Source organism: Heterodontus francisci, chromosome 9 (assembly GCF_036365525.1).
Source record: "Heterodontus francisci isolate sHetFra1 chromosome 9, sHetFra1.hap1, whole genome shotgun sequence".
NCBI classification, from domain to species: domain Eukaryota; kingdom Metazoa; phylum Chordata; class Chondrichthyes; order Heterodontiformes; family Heterodontidae; genus Heterodontus; species Heterodontus francisci.
In genome coordinates this window covers 53578952-53603291 of record NC_090379.1, presented here as the reverse complement: position 1 = coordinate 53603291, position 24340 = coordinate 53578952, and the positions used below count along the sequence as shown (strand labels likewise).

Sequence of the window (24340 nt, the reverse complement as noted above, 5' to 3'; positions counted from 1 at the left end):
CCCCAGCTGAGGGGGCACAAAATGAGGATCGAATCTGGATCCTTTCTGTTCTGTAGCTCAGCTATTCCCTGGATACATTCACTGAGGTGTCAAGACAGCATATTCAAGTTCTCCACTTTTATTTTACACATTCAGTTTAATAATACTGAAAACAAGAAAAGAAAAGTATGTTTACCACAAATTAGGAATTTCTATTTTAATTTCATTCTCATGATGTGGCAAGGCTGCATTTATTGCTCATCCCTAGTTGCCTTGAGATGGTAGTAGTGGGCCTGATTCTTGCAACGCTGTAGCAGTTTGATGACACTGAGTGGCTTGCTAGGCCAGTCCAGACCAGAGTTAAGAGTCAACCATGTTGGTGTAGGACAATGACTTGCCATTTTTGACAGTTTGTTTTTTACCCCCTATTTGAATGTATGGCAAATGCTTTCTTAAAAGCTGCTGTTAATGCTCTTTATAGTGCATATTTGTAAGCATCATGTAATGGTCTATTTAATTGGTTGATTAGATTTTGCATGTCAGTACTTGGAAATTAGTAACGGAGGTGATATTGTGTATGGAAGCTTGTTATTCTTGTATGTTGAAAGTAAAGGAGCTTACTTTAAGACACTAAGCCTCCTGAGGTAATAGTCTGAAGAGTATTCAGGCTGTTTTGTGTTGTCTCCAGCTCCACATTATGTTGCAGCTGGTGTCATTTGGAAACCTCAACAAACCTTGCTGACATTAATAAATGAATCATTATTGTTAAGTGTGTTCTCCTATCATCACAGCAAGCGGGGAGTGAGTTTGCATCCAGCTGATGCCAACAAGCTTTTTGAATTGCGATTAACGGCATTGTTACCTGCAGCTGAGCAAGCGTCATGCTGAGATTCAAAGTCGAAATGTTTTCAGAAAGGCAGTACCTTAATGCAGCAGCCACAAAATCTACAGAAAGAAAGTCACTGTTAAGAAATTGCAAGTTTAGTAACTGCAGGATTATATACATTACATCTTTTGAAATGTAATTTGCTGTAAGTTTTAATATATCAATTAAAAGCAACTGGCACATCCACGGAAGAGCATAGTCACCCGAGCTGCTGCAGTACTTTTTTTTAATTAAGTACCATAGTTCCGTGCTACTTGGCCAGCAGACTTTTAAATATATCAGCCATGTAACAATGAAATCTGCAGAGCAAGTTTACTGGGTCACAGCTGATGATTATTAAAAAATTTATGTCTGTTGTGTTGAGAGGTTGTGATGTGTCACTGAAATGTGCTGTTTTTAAAAATGAAGCTTAAGAAGTTATTTTTTTGCTTAGATTCTGGTTGTGTGGGTTGGTGCATTAGCTGGGGTGGAAGGATGACCATCCCAAGGTGCAAAGTTTTCATTAAAACTTACAGCAAATTACATTTCAAAAGATGTAATGTATATCATCCTGCAGTTACTAAACTTGCAATTTCTTAATAGTGACTTTCTGTAGATTTTGTGGCTGCTGCATTAAAGTACTCCCTTTCTTTGTTTTTTCGAAAGCTAATATTTACTTGTTTATGGTGTTTCTGCATTTATTGACTTCACTTGTTACATTCTAGACCCACTGTAAGGTCAGCTCTTTGTCACTACTATACCTTGTCAGTTGACTGATACAAAAATCTGAAATACTGACTTTGTCAGGGATGCACTGGAACTCTAACATTATATTCATTCGTCTTATGGGACATGTGCAGAGCATAGCAGTTCATCAACCTTGTTAATACAGACTGCAAATGATACGACTCCTTACATATTTACAGCACAGAAACTGGTTGTTCAGCCCAACAGGCCCACATTGGTGTTAATGCTCCAGACGAGACTGCTCCCACCCCAGTTCATCTAATCCCATCAACACATTCTTCTATTCCTTTCTCCCTCATGTACTTATCAAGATTGCCTTTAAATGCATCTATGCTATTCGCCTCAACTATTCCTGTGGTAGCCAGTTCCACATTCTAACCACTCTGGCTAAAGAAGTTTCTTCTGAATTGGATTTATTAGTGACCATCTTATATTTATGGCCCCTAGTTCTGGTTTTCCCCCACAACTGGAAACAGTTTCTCTACGTCTATACTTTCATAATCTTAAAGACCTATGTCAAGCCACCTCTTAGTCTTCTCTTTTCTAGAGAAAAGAGCCCTGGTCTGTTCAATCATTCCTGGTAGGTAGAACTTCTCAGTTATGATCTCATCCTAGAAAATCTTTTTTGCTCCTTCTCTATCCTTTTTAGTACTCCAAGCGGTGTCTGACCAAGGTTCTACACAACTTTAACATAACTTCTCTACTTTTCAATTCTATCCCTCTAGAAATGAGCCTAGTGTTTTGTTTGCTTTTTTTAAAAAAAAAAGCTTTATTAACCTGCGTCACTACTTTTAGCGAATTGTGTATCTGTACCCTCAGATCCCTCTTCTCTTCTACACCATTTAGACTTATTTTCTGAGGCGTATGTGGCCTCCTTAATCTTCCTACCATAAATGTACCAGCTCACACTTAATCTAAATTAAAGTTAAATTGCCAATTACATGCCCATTCTGAAAGTTTATTAAGGTCTTCCTGTATTTTGCCACAGTTCTTTTCTGTATTAACTGCACCCCCAATTTGGTGTCATCTGCAAATTCTGAAAATGCACTGCTGATTCCCGAGTTCAGATCATTTGCTTAAATGCTGAACACCAGTCATCCCAACATTGATCTTTGTGGAACACCACTTCCCACATCTTGCCAGTTTGAGTAACCACCTTTTCTGTTTTGTAGCCAGTTTGCTATCCATTTTGCTACTTTCCCCGACTTATTCGGACCTTAGTCTTGAGTCTACTACGCAGTACTTTATCAAAAGCCTTTATGTAAATCCTTTATGAAAATACTGAATGTTCCTTTTGGGGGGTTGGAAAAGTAACACCTTTTCATGAACGTTTTGCAGAATGTTGTTGAAGGCTTTGTTTCATTTTTCAACAGGTTGTGGTCGTGGTATGCTATGGGATGGATGAAGCAGAGCAAGATAAGTATGAGGCGCGGCTGAAAGAGGTGTTTGACAGCTTTGACACCATAGGCACTGGGTCACTGGGCCGAGAGGAGCTGACGGATCTCTGTCATATGCTACAGTTACAAGAGGTGGCTCCAGTGTTGCTGCAGACTGTCCTTCAGGGAAACCTCTCTGGCAGGGTAAGGCCACTTTTGGTTTCTGGAATCATCTTAAGTAATTACTTCAATCGTGTTGATTAGATTATGATCTCAATCCATTTATACCAATGTCATTATTTACTTTTTATTTACCGTTTCTTGTCTGATAGTGATCCAACTGAAATACCAAAAGGTGAAACTGGAGTAACTTTAACCACAAAAAATGGGTGGGTTGGGGTCAGATGGGATGTTAAAATTTTAATAATCTCAAACCCGACCCCAACTCACCTACTTACAGTTTTAACAGGTGGGATGGGGCAGGGGGTGGGGTGGGGGTGGGGGTGGGGGGGGGGTGGTGGGGGTTGATGGTGGACAGCACTTCCAGGAGGTGGACTGACCATTTAAATATTATAATTAGGCTATGGGCCTCATATTTAACCTATCTTCCAGATTTAGTCCAGTCAGCCAGTTTTCCAATGCCTTGGGAAATCCAACAAGTAAAGGGAGGACTGCTTCATGGAAAGTGTAGGTGCCTTTACAGCAGTGCTTGTGGGCCAGGCAGAGCAGGAGTGTTTCTTCCATGCCACCATCGAACCCCTCCACCAAAAACCACCTTCCTCCCATGCTCAGTGACCACCACCTCCTCCTGAAGAGCCGGACCCATCACGCTCCCACTATCCCATCAGCAGACTCTCTACCTGCTCCTGCCTCCTTCAGAGCATTCCCCACCCAACAGGGAGTCAAGCCTTTCAATCCGGGGAACCTGTTTGAAAAAAAGTCAAAATTCCATAATGTGGGGAAATCCAGACTTCTGGATTTCCCAAACAAAACTTTTCTCTCTCCAACCCCAACTCATGGAACTCGCTCCAGTCAATATTGGGGCCTGTGTTGCTTAACCTTTATTTTTTGCTTGTGGTATTTAAAAGATATTTTCTATTACTGTAACATATTTATTGAAGGCCTCAACACAATATACTGGGGTTGGCTGGTTGGTCGATAACTGGGCAGAACCTGACCTGGTTAGTGTTTGGAAAGTGGATGCAGTGGTATTGTAACTGCTGTCACTCTCTTGTTATTGAACAGTTTCTTGTCAGGAACTAGGGTTTATACATTTTATACTTCTAATTACACTTCCATTTTTCATTAGATTTGGATTGGGGTTCACAAATAGGAATCTTCCGTACAGGTGTTCAATCCTTGAGCTACAATTTCTTCCCGGATGTGTCCAAGCAAAAAGTTGGAGCAGCTGGTGGAAATAGGTCTGAGTTGTCTCTGTACATGAAGGTGGCACATAAATCTTCAAAAAAGATGCAAGTTGTTTATTTGATAACTCAGTTGCTAGAGGCACTGAAAATTGTGGTACTGAACCATATTGACTAGCGACGGCTTAGGTTGGTTCACGGTCTGTGGTATGATTTCAGCTGGGGCAACAGGTGGAATTGTAGTTATCCCTGAACTAAGGAAGGGAAATATCAGTAAATATCAGTATCAATACCTTCTGATACTTTTCGAGTGACCATGGCGAGGATTGTGTTTATGTGTGCAGATATGAAGCATGATTGTGGTGATGCCATAGTCAAATAGCCTGTGTATGCTCTGTCCAGCTATATACAAGGAGCAGAATAGGATATTAGAGGGGAAGTCTGTATCCATATAACTGTACTGAGCATACCACCATTGGCAAAGGAGGAGAAATAAATATTGGAGGAGGAGAGAAAAATTGTTAATTTAAAAGTCTTGGAAAGGGAAAAAGAGTGGGAATTTTCCTTTTTATTTTGAAAGAAACAATTAGTCACTGTGGACAGAAGTCCCACTAAAAACCTACCGGAAGTACAATTTCGAAATATGCAGATGACACCAAATTGAGGAGTTGCAGTTAATACAGAGGAGGACTGCAGCAAAATCTAGGAAGGCATCAATAAACTTTCAGAATGGGTGTATAATTGACAATGAACTTCAAATAGCTAAGTCTGAGGTGGTACACTTTGGTAGCAAGAATAAGGAGGCCACATACTCCTTGGGTAGAGAAGAGGGATCTAGAGATACAGATGTACAGATCACTAAAAGTAGCGATGCAGTTTAATAAGGCCATAAGAAAAGCACTAGGGTTCAATTCTAGAGGGATAGATTTGAAAAGCAGGGAAGTTATATTAAAGTTGTGTAGGACCTTGGTTAGACCACACCTGGAGTACTGTGCACAGTTCTGATCTCCATATTATAAATGGTTATGGGGCACTGGAGAAGGTGCAGAACTGATATACTAAGATGATAGCAGAACTGAGAGGTTGTACCCATCAGGAAAGATTAAACAAGCTGGGGCACTTTTCTCTAGAAAAGAGAAGACTGAGAGGTGGCTGATAGGTCCTTAAGGGAATGAACAGGTTTGATAGGGGAGAGGTAGAGAAGTTTGTTCCACTTGTGGGAGAGACTAAAACTAGAGGTCATAAATATAACATAGTCAATAATATATCCAATATGAAATTCTGGAGAAACTTCTTTACTCAGAGTGGTTAGTATGTGAAACCTGCTATCACAAGGAGTAGTTCAGGCAACTCTCATATTTGCATTTAAGGGGAAACTAGATAAACACATGAGGAAGATAGGAATAGAAGGATATGTTGATAAGGTTAGATGAAGAAGGGTTGGAGGAGGCTCGTGTGGAGCAAAAATATTGACATGAACCAGTTTGGCTGTTTCTGTCTGTTAATCTTCTCACATGTATGTGCCTTCTTGCATCTCCTAGGTGGGGAAGTTTATATTCTCAGCCACACATGCAAATGATTTGCATTTTGAGGCATTGTCCGCCTGTCCATGCTTGTGGATGAAAATCAGTGTGGACCAGGGTCTGCAGTTAGACACAGGGGGTGGGTGGGGAGGAGGGTTGGATATGTGTGAGGTCACTCACATTCTGCGGCAATAGGAATTACTTGAGCAGCAGCAATCAGATATAGGAGCTCTGGAGCAATAGTTTGGTGAGGGGTTGGTAGAAAGAAAAAAGAGAATCCTCTAGCAATGATTTGGAGTGGTTGGGAGAGAAATGAAGGGAGAAGCAAAGACCAGTGCTTTGTGGAGAAGGGAAAGAAGGGGAGGGAAGCCAGTTTGGAGCACATAATATATCATGTTTACATTTGTTGCAAGTCAACATTAGAGATGTTGGAATTAAAAACAGAAAATTCTGGAAATACTCAACAGACAGGCAGCATCTGTGGAGAGAGAAACAGAGTTCATGTTTCAGATCGATGACCTTTCGTTAGAACTGGTTAAAGTTAGAGATGTAACAGGCTTTACGCAAGTGGTGGGGAGAGGAGGGAGAGCTCACGGTGGGGGGAGAACGCGCTGGGGGCGAGGAGAGTGTATGCAGGCAGGATAGCCTGAGGGTTCTGCACTTCTTTCTTGAATGGAGGCCCAACTAGTCCCCATCCACCACCACCCTCCTCTACCTGGGTCAACTTGTTCTTACATTGGACTACTTTTCCTTTGACTCCACTCCTTCCTCCAAATAAAATGTATTGCTGTGCCTGCCTTTTCATGGCTATCTAGAACATTCTTTGTTCCAGTCCTACTCAGCACCCCCTCCCACACTTTTTTTCAAGTGTATTGGTGCCATTTCCTGCTTTCGCCCTGAACTGGAAAATGTCATCAAATTTTCTTCCAATTTCTACCCTTCCCTCACCTTCACATGGTCTATCTCCGACTCTTTTCTCTTCCCTTTCTCAACTTATTATCTCTATTTCTGGGGATAGGCTGTCAAACAATATCGACTATAAGCCCGCTGACTCCCACAACTACCTTGACTATACTTCTTCCCACCCCTGTTTCCTGTAAAGACTCTGATTCCCCAGAATAGGAGTGGAATAATCATCCCCAAAATTTAATGGACCAGTGAGGCTGCATTCATCCACCAAACCAGAAGACAACATGAATGATGAACCGGAGTCACTTACCAATTCCACTCTTGCACAGCAGAGTCAGAAAGACCACGCAGAGGACTCAAAACCTCAATCCCCTTCATAGGAGAAGAGGATTCGATACGATAGGCTTGTGAAATCGCTACAGCGACTGTCCATGTAAAAATGGAAATCAGAGTCTTGGGGGGAGATGTAGTATAATGTGGACATTGGGTTGTTACTGGGTTAATATACTAATCATACTGTGTACCTCATCACAGGAAGTGATGTAACACCACATGTGTGGATCCCTTGTGTACAGTCTTGGAAGATGTAAGCCATAGCAGTAAGATGTGTTTCAATAAAGCTCCTGTTTCTTTTAACCCATCAGCCTCTTTAGATATTCTTCATTAGACTAACAGTATGCAGAATCTTACAATAACCTCTGCCTCCTTTTTTTTTGGATGGCAGCTGTTGGTGTTGATTCTGCTGTTCCCATTTACACCTCCTGTAGACCCATCTTTTGTTTCTTTACTTGTCCCATTGCCACCTCCTTTTTGCCTTTCACCGTTATCCCTTTTTTTCATTTACCCTCTCCTGTCTTCCAACCTTTCACAGACCTTCCCTTTTGTTCTTTCCTCCCCTTCCACTTTACTTGCCTTTGTACTTGTTTTAAACCTGTTACATCTCTAACTTTTTCTGCCAACTGGTCAATCGACCTGAAATGTTAACAGTTCCTCTCTCCACAGATGCTGCCTGAACTGCTTGGAATTTCCAGTATTTTTTGTTTTTATATTTCTGCTTTCTAGCATCTGCAGTATTTTGCTTTTGTAGTAGAGATGTTGGCTTTGCTATGCCATTGACTTTATCAATATAAATGAGGTGTCAAATATATATATTAGCCTACTGTTTATCTGATCCAGTAGTCCAGTGTGGAGAAGATGATAGATTCATCTAGTTACAGACAGATAAGGCTGCCTGAGGTCAGTCCGTAATGTCATTTGAACTTGGACAGGACATCTGTAGTAAAGCTCTGTTCTGCTCATATGTTGCAGTTTAACACAGTTTTGAACTGGTTGCATTTATGATAAATAATAACAAGCTGTAGAGTGGGGCCTTGATCAGAAAGAGGACTTCATATATTGTCAAATAAAATGTTGATGTTACCATAAATTGTTAAATGTAACGCCCTTGTGTTACACTTTCCATAGGTGACCTTGAGTTAAGCTGTCCTTGGATGTGTCAACAGGGAACTAATTTCTTGAGACCATTTACAAGCAAACTGTTTCTGTATGAAAACTTGATATTTGTGTTGCTACAGAATCTGTAGGATTCCGTACATGGTAATGGTGCTCAACCATTGCAATTTGCTGCACCTTTTCATGTTTAGTACTTACTCTGCAGAAAGGAATGTGTACTTTCCAGTAAATGTTAAGTAGAATTTATTGTGTTTGAGGAAGAATGATAAATTTGGCAAGTTTCGGGAACCTTGGATAACGCGGGATATTGTGAGCCTAGTCAAAAAGATAAAGGAAGCAAGGGCTGGATGGCTAGGAACAGATGAATCCCTTGAGGAATATAAAGACAGTAGGAAGGAACTTAAGCAAGGAGTCAGGAGGACTAAAAGGGGTCATGAAAAGTCATTGGCAAACAGGATTAAGGAAAAACCCAAGGCTTTTTATACCGATATAAAGAGCAAGAGGGTAACCAGGGAAAGGGTTGGCCCACTCAGGGACAGAGAAGGGAATCTGTTTGGAGCCAGAGGAAATGGGCGAGGTACTAAATCAGTACTTTGCATCAGTATTCACCAAAGAGAAGGACTTGGTGGATGATGAGCCTAGGGAAGGGAGTGTCGATAGTCTCAGTCATCTCATTATCAAAAAGGAGGAGGTGTTGGGTGTCTTGCAAAGCATTAAGGTAGATAAGTCCCCAGGGCCTGATGGGATCTACCCCAGAATACTGAGGGAGGCAAGGGACGAAATTGTTGGGGCCTTGACAGAAATCTTTGCATCCTCATTGGCTACAGGTGAGGTCCCAGAGGACTGGAGAATAACCAATGTTGTTCCTTTGTTTAAGAAGGGTAGCAAGGATAATCCAGGAAATTATAGGCCGGTGAGCCTTACGTCAGTGGTAGGGAAATTATTAGAGAGGATTCTTCGGGACGGGATTTACTCCCATTTGGAAACAAATTAACTTATTAGCGAAAGGCAGTATGGTTTTGTGAAGGGGAGGTTGTGTCTCACTAATTTGATTGAGTATTTTGAGGAAGTGACGAAGATGATTGATGAAGGAAGGGCAGTGGATGTTATCTATATGGACTTCAGTAAAGCCTTTGACAAGGTCCCTCATGGCAGACTGGTACAAAAGGTGAAGTCACACAGGATCCGAGGTGAGCTGGCAAGATGGATACAGAACTGGCTCGGTCATAGAAGACAGAGGGTAGCAGTGGAGGGTGCTTTTCTGAATGGAGGGATGTGACTAGTGGTGTTCCGCAGGGATCAGTGCTGGGATCTTTGCTGTTTGTAGTGTATATAAATGATTTGGAGGAAAATGTTGCTGGTCTGATTAGTAAGTTTGCGGACGACACAAAGGTTGGTGGAGTTGCGGATAGTGATGAGGATTGTCAGAGGATACAGCAGGATATAGATCGGTTGGAGACTTGGGCGGAGAAATGGCAGATGGAGTTTAATCCGGACAAATGTGAGTTAATGCATTTTGGAAGATCTAATGCAGGTGGGAAGTATACAGTAAATGGCAGAACCCTTCGGAGTATTGACAGGCAGAGAGATCTGGGCGTACGGGTCCAAAGGTCACTGAAAGTGGCAACGCAGATGGATAAGGTAGTCAAGAAGGCATATGGCCTGCTTGCCTTCATCAGTTGGGGCATAGAGTATAAAAATTGGCAAGTCATGCTGCAGCTGTACAGAACCTTAGTTAGGCCACACTTAGAATATTGCGTGCAATTCTGGTCGCCACGCTACCAGAAGGACGTGGAGGCTTTGGAGAGGGTACAGAAGCGGTTTACCAGGATGTTGCCTGGTCTGGAGGGCATTAGCTATGAGGAGAGGTTGGATAAACTCGGATTGTTTTCACTGGAACGACGGAGGTGGAGGGGCGACATGATAGAGGTTTACAAAGTTATGAGTGGCATGGACAGAGTGGATAGTCAGAAGCTTTTCCCCAGGGTGGAAGAGTCAGTTACTAGGGGACATAGGTTTAATGTGAGAGGGGCAAAGTTTAGAGGGGATGTGCGAGGCAAGTTCTTTACAAGGATGTTGAGTGCCTGGAACTTGCTGCCGGGGGAGGTGGTAGAAGCAGGTACGACAGCGACGTTTAAGAGGCATCTTGACAAATACATGAATAGGATGGGAATAGAGGGATACGGTCCCCGGAAGTGCAGAAGGTTTTAGTTTAGGCAGGCGTCAAGATCGGCGCAGGCTTGGAGGGCCGAATGGCCTGTTCCTGTGCTGTACTGTTCTTTGTTCTTTAAAATATAGAGGGGAAATAAATCTCAAGAAACTTTGCTACAGCAGATAATAGAGGAATACTCCCATCAGATTTAAGGCTGCATTCCCTGTTTGCTTAATTGAGAAATAACAAAATCTGTTGCGTGATTAATGAATGCACTGTTGGGAGGTGGAGCCTTGGAACCTGTAGCAGCTTGACTAGGTGAAAATGTTAACAAGTGGCAGACCTATTTGAGAGAAAAAGAGCTTTGCAGACTGTCAAAATGTGTCTACCACAGTAAAAATAGTTGCAAATTTAAACTGCATAACTGGTTGCTATATAATGCCTTTATTGTGTGATAATTCAATGAAATTAAATAGCATAATTTGAAGGAGTGCTCTTTTCCTTCAAGATCTCTAAAGCCACAGTGTTCCAGACAAGCTTACTCTTCCCTGCCCCACCCCACATTTAGAAGTGATTTATTATAAATTTTGATCCTAGCTCCATTTATGATTTGAGCTGCAGATTTGCATTTATAGTGTCTTTCAGTCACTGCGAATTTTTTACACCATGTAAACACTGCAGAAAATTTACTGTAACAGATGGCGAGAGATATACTCTTTGGGAAATTTTCTTTCACTTTAATTTGTACTGAAAACTGCATTCCTGCTATTAACATTTGTGTGTGGTAACATTTGTGTTTATTCAATAACAAATCTGTTGGTGCTTTTGATCCTTCTTGCTATATTTATCCCTTTTTTTCTCAACTATCATGCAGTTATTAGTGCTGTTGGGATAGAGTTAGATGAGCATTCCACCACCTTCTGATACCTCAGTCTATTCATTGCGTATGAGATATGACGATGAGTGGATGTTTGACTATTGACATCACAGATGAAACCAATCCTGTCCTCTCCTGACCTTGCACACTCTTTCCTGCAACGGTCACTGAATTGTGAAACCAATTAGAAGATATCAGGGACTTGATTTTTAATTCGGGGTTGGGGACCTGATGCCTGGAAATTTCTAGGACCTGACCCCGCGCTGCATCTGCACAATCACACACGCAATCATCAAATGTAAATGCCCTAATTGGGCCGGAGACGAGATCGACGCCCAATTAATGGCGCCGAGAATTACCAGGAGGTGGGTGCTGTCTGCGGAGCATGAGCGGCAAAGGCAGATGGCAGCCTGATGGGGTGTGCTGCTGCCTTTCAGAAGAGAGGAGGCTGCTCAACGGACGGCCGGCGGCCTCGCTGTACACAAAAGTGGGCAAACAGCCAGCTGGAGCAAGATCTCCCCAGGTCCCAATAGTTTTCAGCATAAAAAAACCCTTCATTTCTGCCCACATTGAACCTGACTGGTCGGGTTCTGTGATTTACAAATTGAAAATCACCTCGCCCTCTGCAGCCTATTAACAAGCTCCTCAAGGAGCTTACCAGGCTGTTAGTTGGAGGCGACAGGGTTCCCAACTCACCTGCACCCCATGCCCTCACTTTGAAAATCTGAGCGCATCCTGGAAGCACAGGGCACTGACACGCCATTCGGGAGCGCTGTTTTCAAAGCATGCCTGCTCCTGTTCCAGCTCCCTCGGGCAATTGAAAATCCTGCCCCAGTTGTCACTCTGGTTGAGATCAGCAGACTTGGAAAGATCAGAAATCAAGCTTGAGATCTTCTGATCTGTATGGCTCGGTCTCAGTCAGCTTTACCAAAGCAGCCATCAGGTTGCTGGTAACAAATCTGTGAAGAAGCAAGCCATAATAGACTTGGCAGAACATTTTCTTGTAATGCATGTCTAGAATGGTTTGATTCGCTTCTGTGGAACAGTTTACAGCTGTCTAATTTGTGGACCACAACAGATTTCTCAAAGGAACCCAATTACATTGTAACTCAGTGCACTGAACAATTATATTTTAACTCAGCGTACTGAACAAAAGGAATATTCTGATTGCCAGACTTGGCTAATATACACATTTCTGTATGGTGTGACATTGTTAAAAAAAAATCTGTATTTTGGTTACCATTTCTTAGTATTATACACCATTTTTTGTTATCATTTAAGATTGATGTTTCAGAAAAATTCACCTTTGTTTAGAATATACTGGCCGGAATTTTACACCCCGCCTCCCCCCCCCCACCAAAGTGCGGGAAGGTGGCGGGGGGCGGGGGGGGGGGGGGTGTAAAATGGAGTGGGAGTCTCAGGGTGCCCTTCCCGATCCGCCCCCACTTCCACCGCCATTTTATGCGGGGCAGTGGTGTCGGGAAACAGCCTGCCCACCCCAAGCCAATCAGGATCCTTAAGTGGCCATCAATATGGGCCTTCGCCGGCTGCCACAGGGATTTTACCCTTGGCTGGTCAGACGGCCCAGGCCTGAGAAAAGCCGCCTGACAAAAGCAGGCGGCTCTCAGATGGCCTGGACCAGGGGGACCCTCTTGATCAGGCATGTGGTGCCCGACGGAGGGTTGCCCCCGATGCCCCAACCACCCCAACGTCCAGCACGCCTCTCGCTCCCCCAGTCAACCACCCTTGCCTCACCGGGGCCCGACTGATCACCCCCAAAAAAGTACCTTTTCCCAGGGCCGTCCTTCCTCATCTTTACAAAGCTGGCTTGCAGTCCCAGCAGAAGCCACCGCTCCTGGTGGCACTCCTGGGACTAAGAGCTGCCGGCTTGCTGATTGGCCGGCAGCTCCATTAGGCGGAACTTCTTGCCTCAATGAGGTGGAAGTCCCACCTCAGACCTCTTAAAGGGCCTGGGGACCATAAAATCCGGCTGGATCCCCAGGCTAGACGAAGGCGGGATCGCCACTGACTTTTCGGTCGGTGGACCTCTCCCGTCCGATGAGGGTAAAATTCAGCCCGCAATATAGAAATGTAAGGTTAGAGGGGTGCACTGTAGTATTTTTCCATGCATGTTTGGAAGGAAGGCAGAAACTTCACAGAATCTTTCCGCTATATTTTATATAGAGTTCCTGATAAGGAGGCTTGTGTGTGGTCTGTGGAAGGAATGTTTAATCAGGCAGAGAACTTTTTCAGGTTACATGCTTTATTCTGCTCCCTTCTCCTGAAGGTACTAACTTTTGTAGAAGCTCAATGGACAGACATCCCTGGAACCAAGGTAGTAAGTTGGGCGAATAATTATGCTGAGTAGGAAACCAAATCCCAATCTCAGCCATTGATTTCATGTTGTAAACATCCCAAGGAACACCACAGGAGCATAATCATACAGAAATTGACACTGAACCAAAGGAGAAGACATTAGGACGGGTGAGCAAAAGCTTTGTCAAAAAGGTATGTTTTAAGAAACATCTTAAAGGAGAAGAGAAAGTGAGAGAGAGGTGGAGAGGCGAGGTGGGGAGGGTGGAATTCCAGAGCTGAGGCTGATGACAAGTGAAGGCATAGCCCACAGTAGTGGGGGGAAGGAAGTGGGGGTTTCACAAGAGGCCAGAGTTGGAACAACACAAAGTACTGATTTGTATTTAGGATCACTCCGAGGGCATCACTTGGACGGCACAGTGGTTAGCACTGCAGCCTCACAGCTCCAGCGACGCGGGTTCAATTCTGGGTACTGCCTGTGCAGAGTTTTCAAGTTCTCCCTGTGTCTGCGTAGGTTTTCGCCGGGTGCTCCGGTTTCCTCCCACAGCCAAAAGACTGCAGGTTGATAGGTAAATTTGCCATTATAAATTGCCCCTAGTGTAGGTAGGTGGTAGGGGAATATAGGGACAGGTGGGGATGTGGTAGGAATATGGGATTAGTGTAGGATTAGTATAAATGGGTGGTTGATGGTCGGCACAGACTCGGTGGGCCAAAGGGCCTGTTTCAGTGCTTTATCTATAAATATAAAAAATAAGGAAAGTAGGATGTGGGAAAGAAGGAGAAGTCCATTTCATATTGTTCATGTAGGTTTCTTGGAAGGTTGAGTGAGAAGGACATTGATTCTAATAGTACAGACACTTAATGGCAGGATTGTCCCACCATCACAGCTGAGAATGTGTGGAAGCAATGGAGCTAATTGATAGAAGATAAGGGCGTAGCACAGCCATAAAAAAGTGGTAACAAAAAAACCTCACATGTAAAAGCCGGAAGATTCTAACCAATGTTGTTCCTGCCACACCCCGAGACAGTTTTCGAGAGGCCTTTTCAATCTCTTCATCCCTTTCCCTATGTTTATATTTATTTAATAGCTATTCAATATAAATAATTCATTGAAGTCACTGCTGTCCTTGTTAACTAATCATATATCTTGAAAGATAGGAAATTAACATTGTACTACTTTTCAGTTTTGTCTGCTTTTTATGGTTTTCTTGTTTTAGTACAAAAATGTACGTTTTTAAAAAACACAAATTGGGAAAACTATCAAATGTGCAATGACAAGATAAAGGTCTTGATCATCCACATTCAGTAAACAACTGAGACTCCAAAAGTACATGTGGCATGAATCTGTGATTTAATATAAGGGTCAGTTTTACCAAGCCACTCATCACTATGGAGACCTCATTAGATACCATAGTAAACAAATAGTTACCTTCACCAGATGTACCTTTGACATCAAGGTTGCTTTCAGTTGTCACACCTCAAGCCTTTGACTATTACTAATTGAAGGGATACTGATCCTGCAGTGACAAAGAACTATCATTGTTCAGCCTTTTCTGTAAAACGGAAAGCTCTTTATGTTTACTGACAGATAACAAATAGAAATCTTACATTAATGCTAAGTTATGTATTAAGTATTGACTCGGTGGTTACGCACAGCTACAGGTGCTGGAACTGTACCAACACAGGGATTCAGTGCAGAATTAACACTTTAAGCACCAGAAAGCCTTTTTATTGTTTTCAGAATTTGTATTTTTTTAACAGTGGCTCCTGACAATGTAGGGCATGCGCAGAGCGATCACAGACGTCATCAGTATGTGCGAACATTTGCCAGATTGCCAGTATGAATATGCACATGACGTCACCACGCAATGACGTCCTCACCCCTCAATAGCTGTCTCCATTCATCCAAACAGTACTCTGCTCCCTTCCACCATCCCTGCTTCAATCGCAGCTTCCCCCCGCTCAACTGCATGCTCCCCGCCACCTTCCCTCAGCCACTCGCTCCCTCCGTTCCCTCCCCTCCCCCGTCCCAGCTACCTGCTCCCACCCGACTGGCCGCTCTCTTCTGCCACCCCCCCCCCCCGTCCGCTTCCCCTTTCCCAGCCACTCGCTCCTGCTCTTGATGCTTTCTCCCCCAACCCCCCTTCCCCACCGGACGATCCTTTCCCGTTCCTCGCTTACCCCCACCACCCCATTGTCCGGCCACTCGCTTCCTGCTTCCACCCACCAGCCGCTCGCTCCTACGTCGCCCTGTCACCCCTCGCAGCCCGCCTTGCTTCTTTGGGCGGCGCGAGGAGGAACAATCAAATGTGGGAGCGAGTGGCCGAGAGGAGGGAAGCGGCGCGGCCTGGAGCAAGCTGCTGGGGTGGGGGTGGGGGGGCGGGAGCGGGGAGCGAGCGTTGATGCCAGAGCGAGTGGCTAAGAGAAAGCAGCAGGGAGCAAGCGGTGAGAAGACGGGTGCAGGAGGGAGCAGCAAAGAGAAGCACAATGGCAGGAGGTAGCAGGGGACTGTTGGGATGGAGGTGGCGACGGCAGCTATTGAGGGGACTTTCGGGTTGTATTTGTTTTTTGTGATAAATTGAGCAGCGCCATCTTTAATCCTGGCAGCTGCCTGAGACGTCGCAGACAATGATCTGTCAGTGGAAGAGGCTGCATTTGCATATATGCTAGTCCTATGCCACCTAGTGGTTGCGTTGTCAGCAAACACAGCCTTTTTTTAAATCATGTATAAGAGTCTGAAGCTGTTGCATGTTATTTGTTTGCTTTCTTTTTGGTAAAGTTAAGAACTAGTTGATCTCTCCTTTTGTGTATTAATTCATGCTGGACTACATCTTACAGGTGCCGGCAGCTCTCCAGTATTTCAGCCAAGTGGTTATCCGTCATATATGAGCCTAAAGAGTTAGAAATGCTAGGAAGGAATGGGTAACTTTGGACCTATGGGGCTGAATTTTATCGGCCTTCTAGGAATGGGCTCTTAAAATTGCAAAGTAAGGCAGCAGATAGAGTGCTTGTTGCCTTCCCGAGGCCATTCAATTTAGTCAGGGGCAGCCTTCCTACCCAGAAGCCTCACCCTGCTGCCGCTGGCATTTTACCGATAACAGCAGGTGACCTCCGTGTCGGGGACCCTCCTGCTTGAGCAATTTGTGACTCCAGGTGGCAAAGGCCACCCCTGTGCCAACAACCCCCACCCCAACCCCATCTGCTCTCCGAGGCTTCAGTGCTGCTGCTGGTCCTGGGCCAACTACTGTAACAGCCGTGGCCACTGCTCCTGGTGGTGATGCTAGCACTGCTAAGCTGCCATCCCTCTTAAAGGGATGGTGATCCCGGTGCTAGGGACCACCATTAATTAGCCACATAAGGGCCTCAACTGGCCTCTGGGCAGGAAGGCCGCCCCTGACTAAACTGAATGGCCTCGGGAAGGCAATGAGCACTCCACCCGCTGCCTTACCTCGCAATTTTAAGAGCCCGTCCCTAGAGGGGGCAATTAACAGCCTGAGTACTGTAAAATGCAGTGGCCGAGGTAGGGTTCTCCTAGCCTTTCTGGCCCAGTGTTGGGACCCCACTGGCTACATAATATCCATGGTTCCCAAACCTTCCACCATTTGAGGGTGGGTTTCCTCACTTCATGTCTGGGTCTTTTGTAGATTAACTGAGTGATTGACTGCCATGATTAGTCAACAGCTCCTTTATTGTTGTATCATGTGAGTACCAGGATAGTAAATGGTGAACTAGATTAAAGTAGATACCTTAGTTTAATGTTTTACCTGAAAGACAACACATTCAACAATATAACACTTCCGTGTTATAAGCACTAAAATCTCAGCCTAGATTATCTGCCCAAAGCCTGGAGTGTGGCTTGAACCTACAATCTTGTGACTCAGAGCTTGAGTGCTACCACCTCATCAAGGTGAATACCTTGACAATGCATAATGTTCCAACTACTGCTCTAGCTGAGATTGCCCAACTTCCAGTATAATTCATTTACAGTTACACTGAACGAAAGAGCCAATGGTGACATTCTAAATAAATAAATGTACTTTGTGCTCTTTATGGATGCTTTAAAGAATCAATAATGCAATGCAAACCTAAATATAGGTTAATGCTGTTCCAAAGGCATTTGAGTCAAAGCTGCAATGCACATAAATCAAAGCTATTAAAGAGATTAATATTGTCCATCAGTAGTATTGTGCCATGTCATATAGTCTCTCTAATGGAGACTCTGGGGTCAATTTTAACCCTACCTGCCTGGTGGAAACCGATTGGTTGACTAGTTAAGAATGAGCAGGTTACTTACCACTCTGAACTCAACCCATCCAATTTGAACCACAGAATTCTGCAGGCAGATGAGATGCCTGCCTAAAGCATTGTGGAGCCTCATGAATTTATGCACATAAGAGACATAACAAGACCCCAGTAGCATTTTTACTGGGACTGAGCAGGGAAGGCACGCTTGACTTTCCTGCTAGGCTGATGTATGACAGCAAATGGTGGGAAGGATGAAGAGGCCCTCCCAAAGTGAATATAAATAAAGCAAGAATGGTCCTCCAGACCCCACAAGGAATGTTATGGCTTCCCTTGTCCCACACACCCCATTACCCCCTGAGACCTTCCCAAAGCCCCCCCTCCACCAGTTATCTGCAAACTGTGAGCAGTCGAGGGCTGTCCCATCTTTCCTTAGAACCGTAGAAAAGTTACGACACAGAAAGAGGCCATTCAGCCCATCGTGTCTGCACTGGCTGAAAAAACTAGCCATTGAATCTAATCCCACCTTCCAGCACCTGGTCCGTAGCCATGCAGGTTGCAGCACTTCAGGTGCAGGTCCAGGTACCTTTTAAATGAGTTGAGGGTTTCTGCCTCCACCACCGATCCAGACAGTGAATTCCAGCACCCACCACCCTCTGGGTGAAAAAGTTTTTCCTCATGTCCCCTCTAATGTGCCCCCTGGTAATTGACCTAGGGGAAACAGGTCCTTCCTGTCTACTCTACCTAGGCCCCTCATAATTTTGTACACCTCAGCCTCCTCTGTTTTAAGAAAAACAACCCTAGCCTATCCAATCTTTCCTCAATGCTGAAACTTTCAAGCTCTCAACATTCTTGTAAATCTCCTCTGTACTCTCTCCAGAGCAATTATGTCCTTCCTGTAATGTGGTGACCAGAACTGTGCACAGTACTCCAGCTGCGGCCTAACCAGCGTTTTATACAGTTCCAGCATTACATCCCTGCTTTTGTATTCTATACCTCGGTCAATAAAGGAAAGCATTCCATATACCTTAACTAATTTATCTACCTGTCCTGCCACCATCAGGGACCTGTGGACATGCACCCCAAGGTCTCTCACTTCTTCTACCCCTCTCAATATCCTTACTTTTATTGTGTATTCCCTTGCTTTATTTGCCCTCCCCAAATGCATTACTTCACACTTTCATTTGCCACTTTTCCAGCCACTCAACCAAACCATTGATATCATTCTGGAGTCTACGGCTATCCTCTTCACTATAAACTACACGGCCAATTTTTGTGTCATCTGCAAATTTCCCAATCATGCCTCCCAAATTTAAGTCCAAATCATTAATATATACCACAAACAACAAGGGATCCAACACTGAGCCCTGTGGAACGCCACTGGAAGCCGCCTTCCATTCACAAAAACATCCGTCAACCACTACCCTTTGTTTCCTGTCACTGAGTCAATTTTGGATCCAATTTGCCACATTCCCCTGTACCCCATGGGCTTTTTATTTTTCAGACCAGTCTGCCATGTGGGACCTTGTCACATGCCTTACTAAAATCCATGTAGACCACATCCACTGCACTACCCTCATCAATCCTTCTTGTTACTTCCTCAAAAAATTCGATTAAGTTAGTAAGACACGACCTTCCATTAACAAATCCATGCTGACTATCCCTGATTAATCTGTGCCTTTCTAAGTGGCAGTTTATCCTATCTCTCACAATTGATTCTGATAATTTGCCACCACCGAGGTCAGACTGACCGTCCTATAATTATTTGGCTTATCCCTCACACCCTTTTTAAACAATGGTACAGTGTTCGCAGACCTCCAATCCTCTGGTACCTCACCTGTATCTAGTGATGATTTGAAGATGATCCTCAGAGCATCCGCTATTTCCCTCGGCTTCCCTTTACAAGCTGGGATACAATCCATCCAGCCCTGGTGATTTACCCACTTTCAAGGATGTCAGACCCTCTAGTATTTCCTCTCTCATTATGCTTATCATAGCTAATATTTCACACTCCTCCTCTTTAAATACAATGTCTACTCTCCTTTGTGAAGACAGAGCCAAAAAACTCACTTCGAACCCTGCCCACATCTTCTGCATCCACGCATAAGTTCCATTGTACATCTCTGATAGGCCCTACCCTTTCTGTAGTTATTCTCTGCTCTTAATGTACTGATAAAACATCTTTGGGTTTTCCTTGATTTTACCTGCCAATAGTTTTTCATGTCCTCTCTTTGCTTTCCTAATTTTCTTTTCTACTTCACCCCTGCACTTTCTATACTCCTCTAGGCTTTCTAAAGTATTAAGTTTTCTGTGACCATCATAAGCTTTCTTTTTCAGCTTTATCTTATCCTGTATGCTTCTAGATACCCAGGGGGCTCTAGAATTGGCAGTACCACCCTTTTTCTTTGTGGGGCCATGTCGACACTGTGCCTGTAGAATCTCACTTTTGAATGCCTCCCACTGGTTTGCCACCAATTTTCCTTCAAGTAGCTGTATCCAGTCCACTTTCGCCAGATCACCTCTCAGCTTCGTAAAACTTGCCTTCCCCCAATTTAGAACTTTTACTCTTGTTCTGTCTTTGACTTTTTCCGTGATTATGCTAAAATCACTGTATTATGGTCACTATTTCCAAAATGGTCACCCACTGCTACTTCATCCACTTGCCCAGCTTCATTTCCGAAGTCTAAATCTAGAATTGCGCTCCCTGTCATTGGGCTTGTTTTGTGCTGGCTAAAAAAATTCTCTTGAATGCAGTTCAAGAATTTTGCACCCTTTGTGCCCTTCACGCTGTTTGTATCCCAGTTGATATTAGGGTAGTTGAAATCCCCAACTATTATTGCCCTATGGTTTTTGCACCTAGAAATTTGCCTGCATATTTGTTCTTCTCTCTCTCCCTCTCATTATTTTGGGGTCTATAGTACACTCCTAGTAATGTGGCTGCGCCTTTTTTTATTTCTGAGCTGAGCCCATATGGCCTCATATTTGATGATTCATTTAGCATATCATCCCTCCTCACCACTGTTATTGATTCCTTAACAAATAATGCTACATCCCCTCCTTTTTAAATTCTATATCCAGGCATGTTGAGCGGCCATTTTTGCCCCTCTTTGAGCCAAGTTTCCATTATAGCAATGATATCGTGTCGCCATGTGTCTATCTGTGCCGTCAGCTCATCGGCTTTATTTGCTATCCTCCTTGCATTTAAATAATTCCCTTTTAACACTGCCAAATTCCTGTGTTGCACACTTTTTAACATTTGCTTCTTCTGTCTTTCAGAGTCACTTGCTAATTTTCTGCCTCCCATTCCCTGCCCTGAATTTGTCCTATCTGAAACTGCCCTCACGTTCCCATCCCCTGCCTTGCTGGCAGCTGCTCTGCCCCCCAGTCAGCTTGTTCTGGGCAGAAAGTGCACCAGCAGCATTTAAATGAGATCCAAGAGTTAAAATACTCCACGCCTGAAATTTAGGCTAGTGATTATGTTTAGGAACTCGTAAAAATCGGAACTCAGTGATGCCATTGATTCTCTAGCCAGCGGAAAAGCCCCTGGGAAGGACGGCATTACCCCTGAAATAATCAAGAGTGCCAAACCTGCTATACTTTCAGCACTGTACGAACTGCTTTGCCTGTGCTGGGACGAGGGCGCAGTACCACAGGACATGCGCGATGCCAATATCATCACCCTCTATAAGAACAAGGGTGACCGCGGTGACTGCAACAACTACCGTGGAATCTCCCTGCTCAGCCTAGTGGGGAAAGTCTTCACTCAGTCGCTTTAAACAAACTCCAGAAGCTGGCTGAGCGTGTCTACCCTGAGACACAGTGTGGCTTTCAAGCAGAGAGATCCACCATTGACATGCTGTTCTCCCTTCGCCAGCTGCAGGAGAAATGCCGTGAACAACAGATGCCCCTCTACATTGCTTTCATTGATCTCACCAAAGCCTTTGACCTCGTCAGCAGACGTGGTCTCTTCAGACTACTAGAAAAGATTGGATGTCCACCAAAGCTACTAAGTATCATCACCTCATTCCATGACAATATGAAAGGCACAATTCAGCATAGCAGCGTCTCATCAGACCCCTTTCCTATCCTGAGTGGTGTGAAACAGGGCTGTGTTCTCGCACCTACACTGTTTGGGATCTTCTTCTCCCTGCTGCTCTCACATGCGTTCAAGTCTTCAGAACAAGGAATTTTCCTCCACACAAGATCAGGTGGCAGATTGTTCAACCTTGCCCGTCTAAGGGCAAAGACCAAAGTACGGAAAGTCCTCATCAGGGAACTCCTCTTTGCTGACGATGCTGCATTAACATCTCACACTGAAGAGTGTCTGCAGAGACTCATCGACAGGATTGTGGCTGCCTGCAACGAATTTGGCCGAACCATCAGCCTCCAGAAAACGAACATCATGGAACAGGACGTCAGAAATGCTCCATCCATCAATATCGGCAACCACGCTCTGGAAGTGGTTCAAGAGTTCACCTACCTAGGCTCAACTATCACCAGTAACCTGTCTTTCGATGCAGAAATCAACAAGCACATGGGAAAGGCTTCCACTGCTGTGTCCAGACTGGCCAAGAGAGTGTGGGAAAATGGCACACTGACACGGAACACAAAAGTCCAAGTGTATCAAGCCTGTGTCCTCAGTACCTTGCTCTACGGCAGCGAGGCCTGGACAACGTATGTCAGCCAAGAGCGACGTCTCAATTCATTCCATCTTCGCTGCCTCCGGAGAATCCTTGGCATCAGGTGGCAGGACCGTATCTCCAACACAGAAGTCCTCGAGGCGGCCAACATCCCCAGCTTATACACACTACTGAGCCAGCGGCGCTTGAGATGGCTTGGCCATGTGAGCCGCATGGAAGATGGCAGGATCCCCAAGGACACATTGTACAGCGAGCTCGTCACAGGTATCAGACCCACCGGCTGTCCATATCTCCACTTTAAAGACGTCTGCAAACGCGACATGAAGTCCTGTGACATTGATCACAAGTCGTGGGAGTCAGTTGCCAGTGATCGCCAGAGCTGGCGGACAGCCATAAAGGCGGGGCTAAAGTGTGGCGAGTCAAAGAGACTTAGCAGTTGGCAGGAAAAAAGACAGAAGCGCAAGGGGAGAGCCAACTGTGTAACAGCCCCGACAACCAATTTTATCTGTAGCACCTGTGGAAGAGCCTGTCACTTTAGAATTGGCCTTTATAGCCACTCCAGGCGCTGCTTCACAATCCACTGACCACCTCCAGGCGCTTACCCATTGTCTCTCGAGACAAGGAGGCCAAAGAAGAAGAAGAAGATTATGTTTAGCACTCACTTGCCCCCGCCTGTCCAAAATCTGCTTGGGGTTAAAATCAACCGCTTTCCTCTTTGTACTGAGAACACTTAAATATTGCAGTTGTTATGGTGCACAAGAAAAGTGCAACATCATGGCACAAGACCAAGTGTGACATGTCATTTTTGTCTTTGATTTCTGCATCCTTTTTCCGATATATTAATGTGTCATGTTTGTGGTTTTTTTTGTCCTTCAGCCTGCAGTAAAATAGCATGTTTACCACATTTTGATTTTACTTTAGGATAATCACCATAAAAACCAAAAAGTGCTAATTTTCTCAGTAAAATTCACATTTCAATTTCATGAATTGGTGTTTTTCTAGCACACTACTGATACTTCATTGATTACTAATCATTCTTTTTCCCTTTGTGGATATGAGGCCCCTTATTTGCAACTGGTATTGTTGTGCCTCTTGCACCCTGCAGACAACCCTCTCCGAACTAAAGAGTTGTGCATCTTTAGATTAGCTCCCACTATTCCTTCTAACACTGTACCAAAGCAGGTAAAATAATTGTTCATCTATTTCCATTTATGATTGCAATAGCTGGTAACATATTTTAAATAAACTGCACTTATGGTACTGCTGGTACCCTTGAATTTGGAGACAACAGCATATCTTTAAAAAATACTTAGCTGTTTGGCACCTCTGTAGTTTTGAGTTCTGAGAGAGTGACATTCGTTTGTTGACTCTGCATTTACAGTGCTCAAACCAACCCCCTTATCTTGACAGCAATACTAGACCCACATTTTTGTGAACTTATAATTCAAGTTTTCTTCCTTACACTTAGCAAGATGAAGGATTTTAGTGCTGGGGAATGGATTGCTTCTCATGTTAATACCTCTAGGTCAGACATAGCATCGCCAAAAGTAGAGTAATGCTCCCTCTATTACCTCAACATCATAACTGAGCCCCAACCTCTCAAAATCTCCCCACATTGTACCACTGTGATATTTTCTTTCAATTTCCCACACTAATCATCCACTCAACACCCTGGGCTGGATTTTGTTCTGAAGACCGGGGTCCAGGTGGCAGCCGGAAAAGTGGGGGGAGACCCCGTCTCGACCCTCTGTTGGACCCCCGTTGCTATTTCACAGTGGGCAGGCAATTAACTGCCCGCCATCGGGAGCAGTGGCAACTGCCAGTACTGCAGGAGGCCCTGCAGAACCAAACAGTCTGGAGATCCGGAAGAGGTGAATAAGGTTGGGATCGCCGGGTCCATT

At 44.4% G+C, this 24340-nt stretch overlaps 1 protein-coding gene across 5 annotated transcripts in view; it reads left to right on the top strand.

The window, feature by feature from the left end:
- The window catches only part of nin (ninein (GSK3B interacting protein)), a 185352-nt gene that overhangs the window by 16631 nt on the left and 144381 nt on the right, over window positions 1-24340 (top strand). For all 5 annotated transcript variants that reach the window (XM_068039093.1, XM_068039096.1, XM_068039094.1 and 2 more), the window contains exon 2: window positions 2965-3171. In XM_068039093.1, coding sequence (XP_067895194.1) covers window positions 2989-3171 — 183 coding nt within the window. In that variant the 5' untranslated portion in view covers window positions 2965-2988. The remainder of the gene's footprint in view (window positions 1-2964; window positions 3172-24340) is intronic.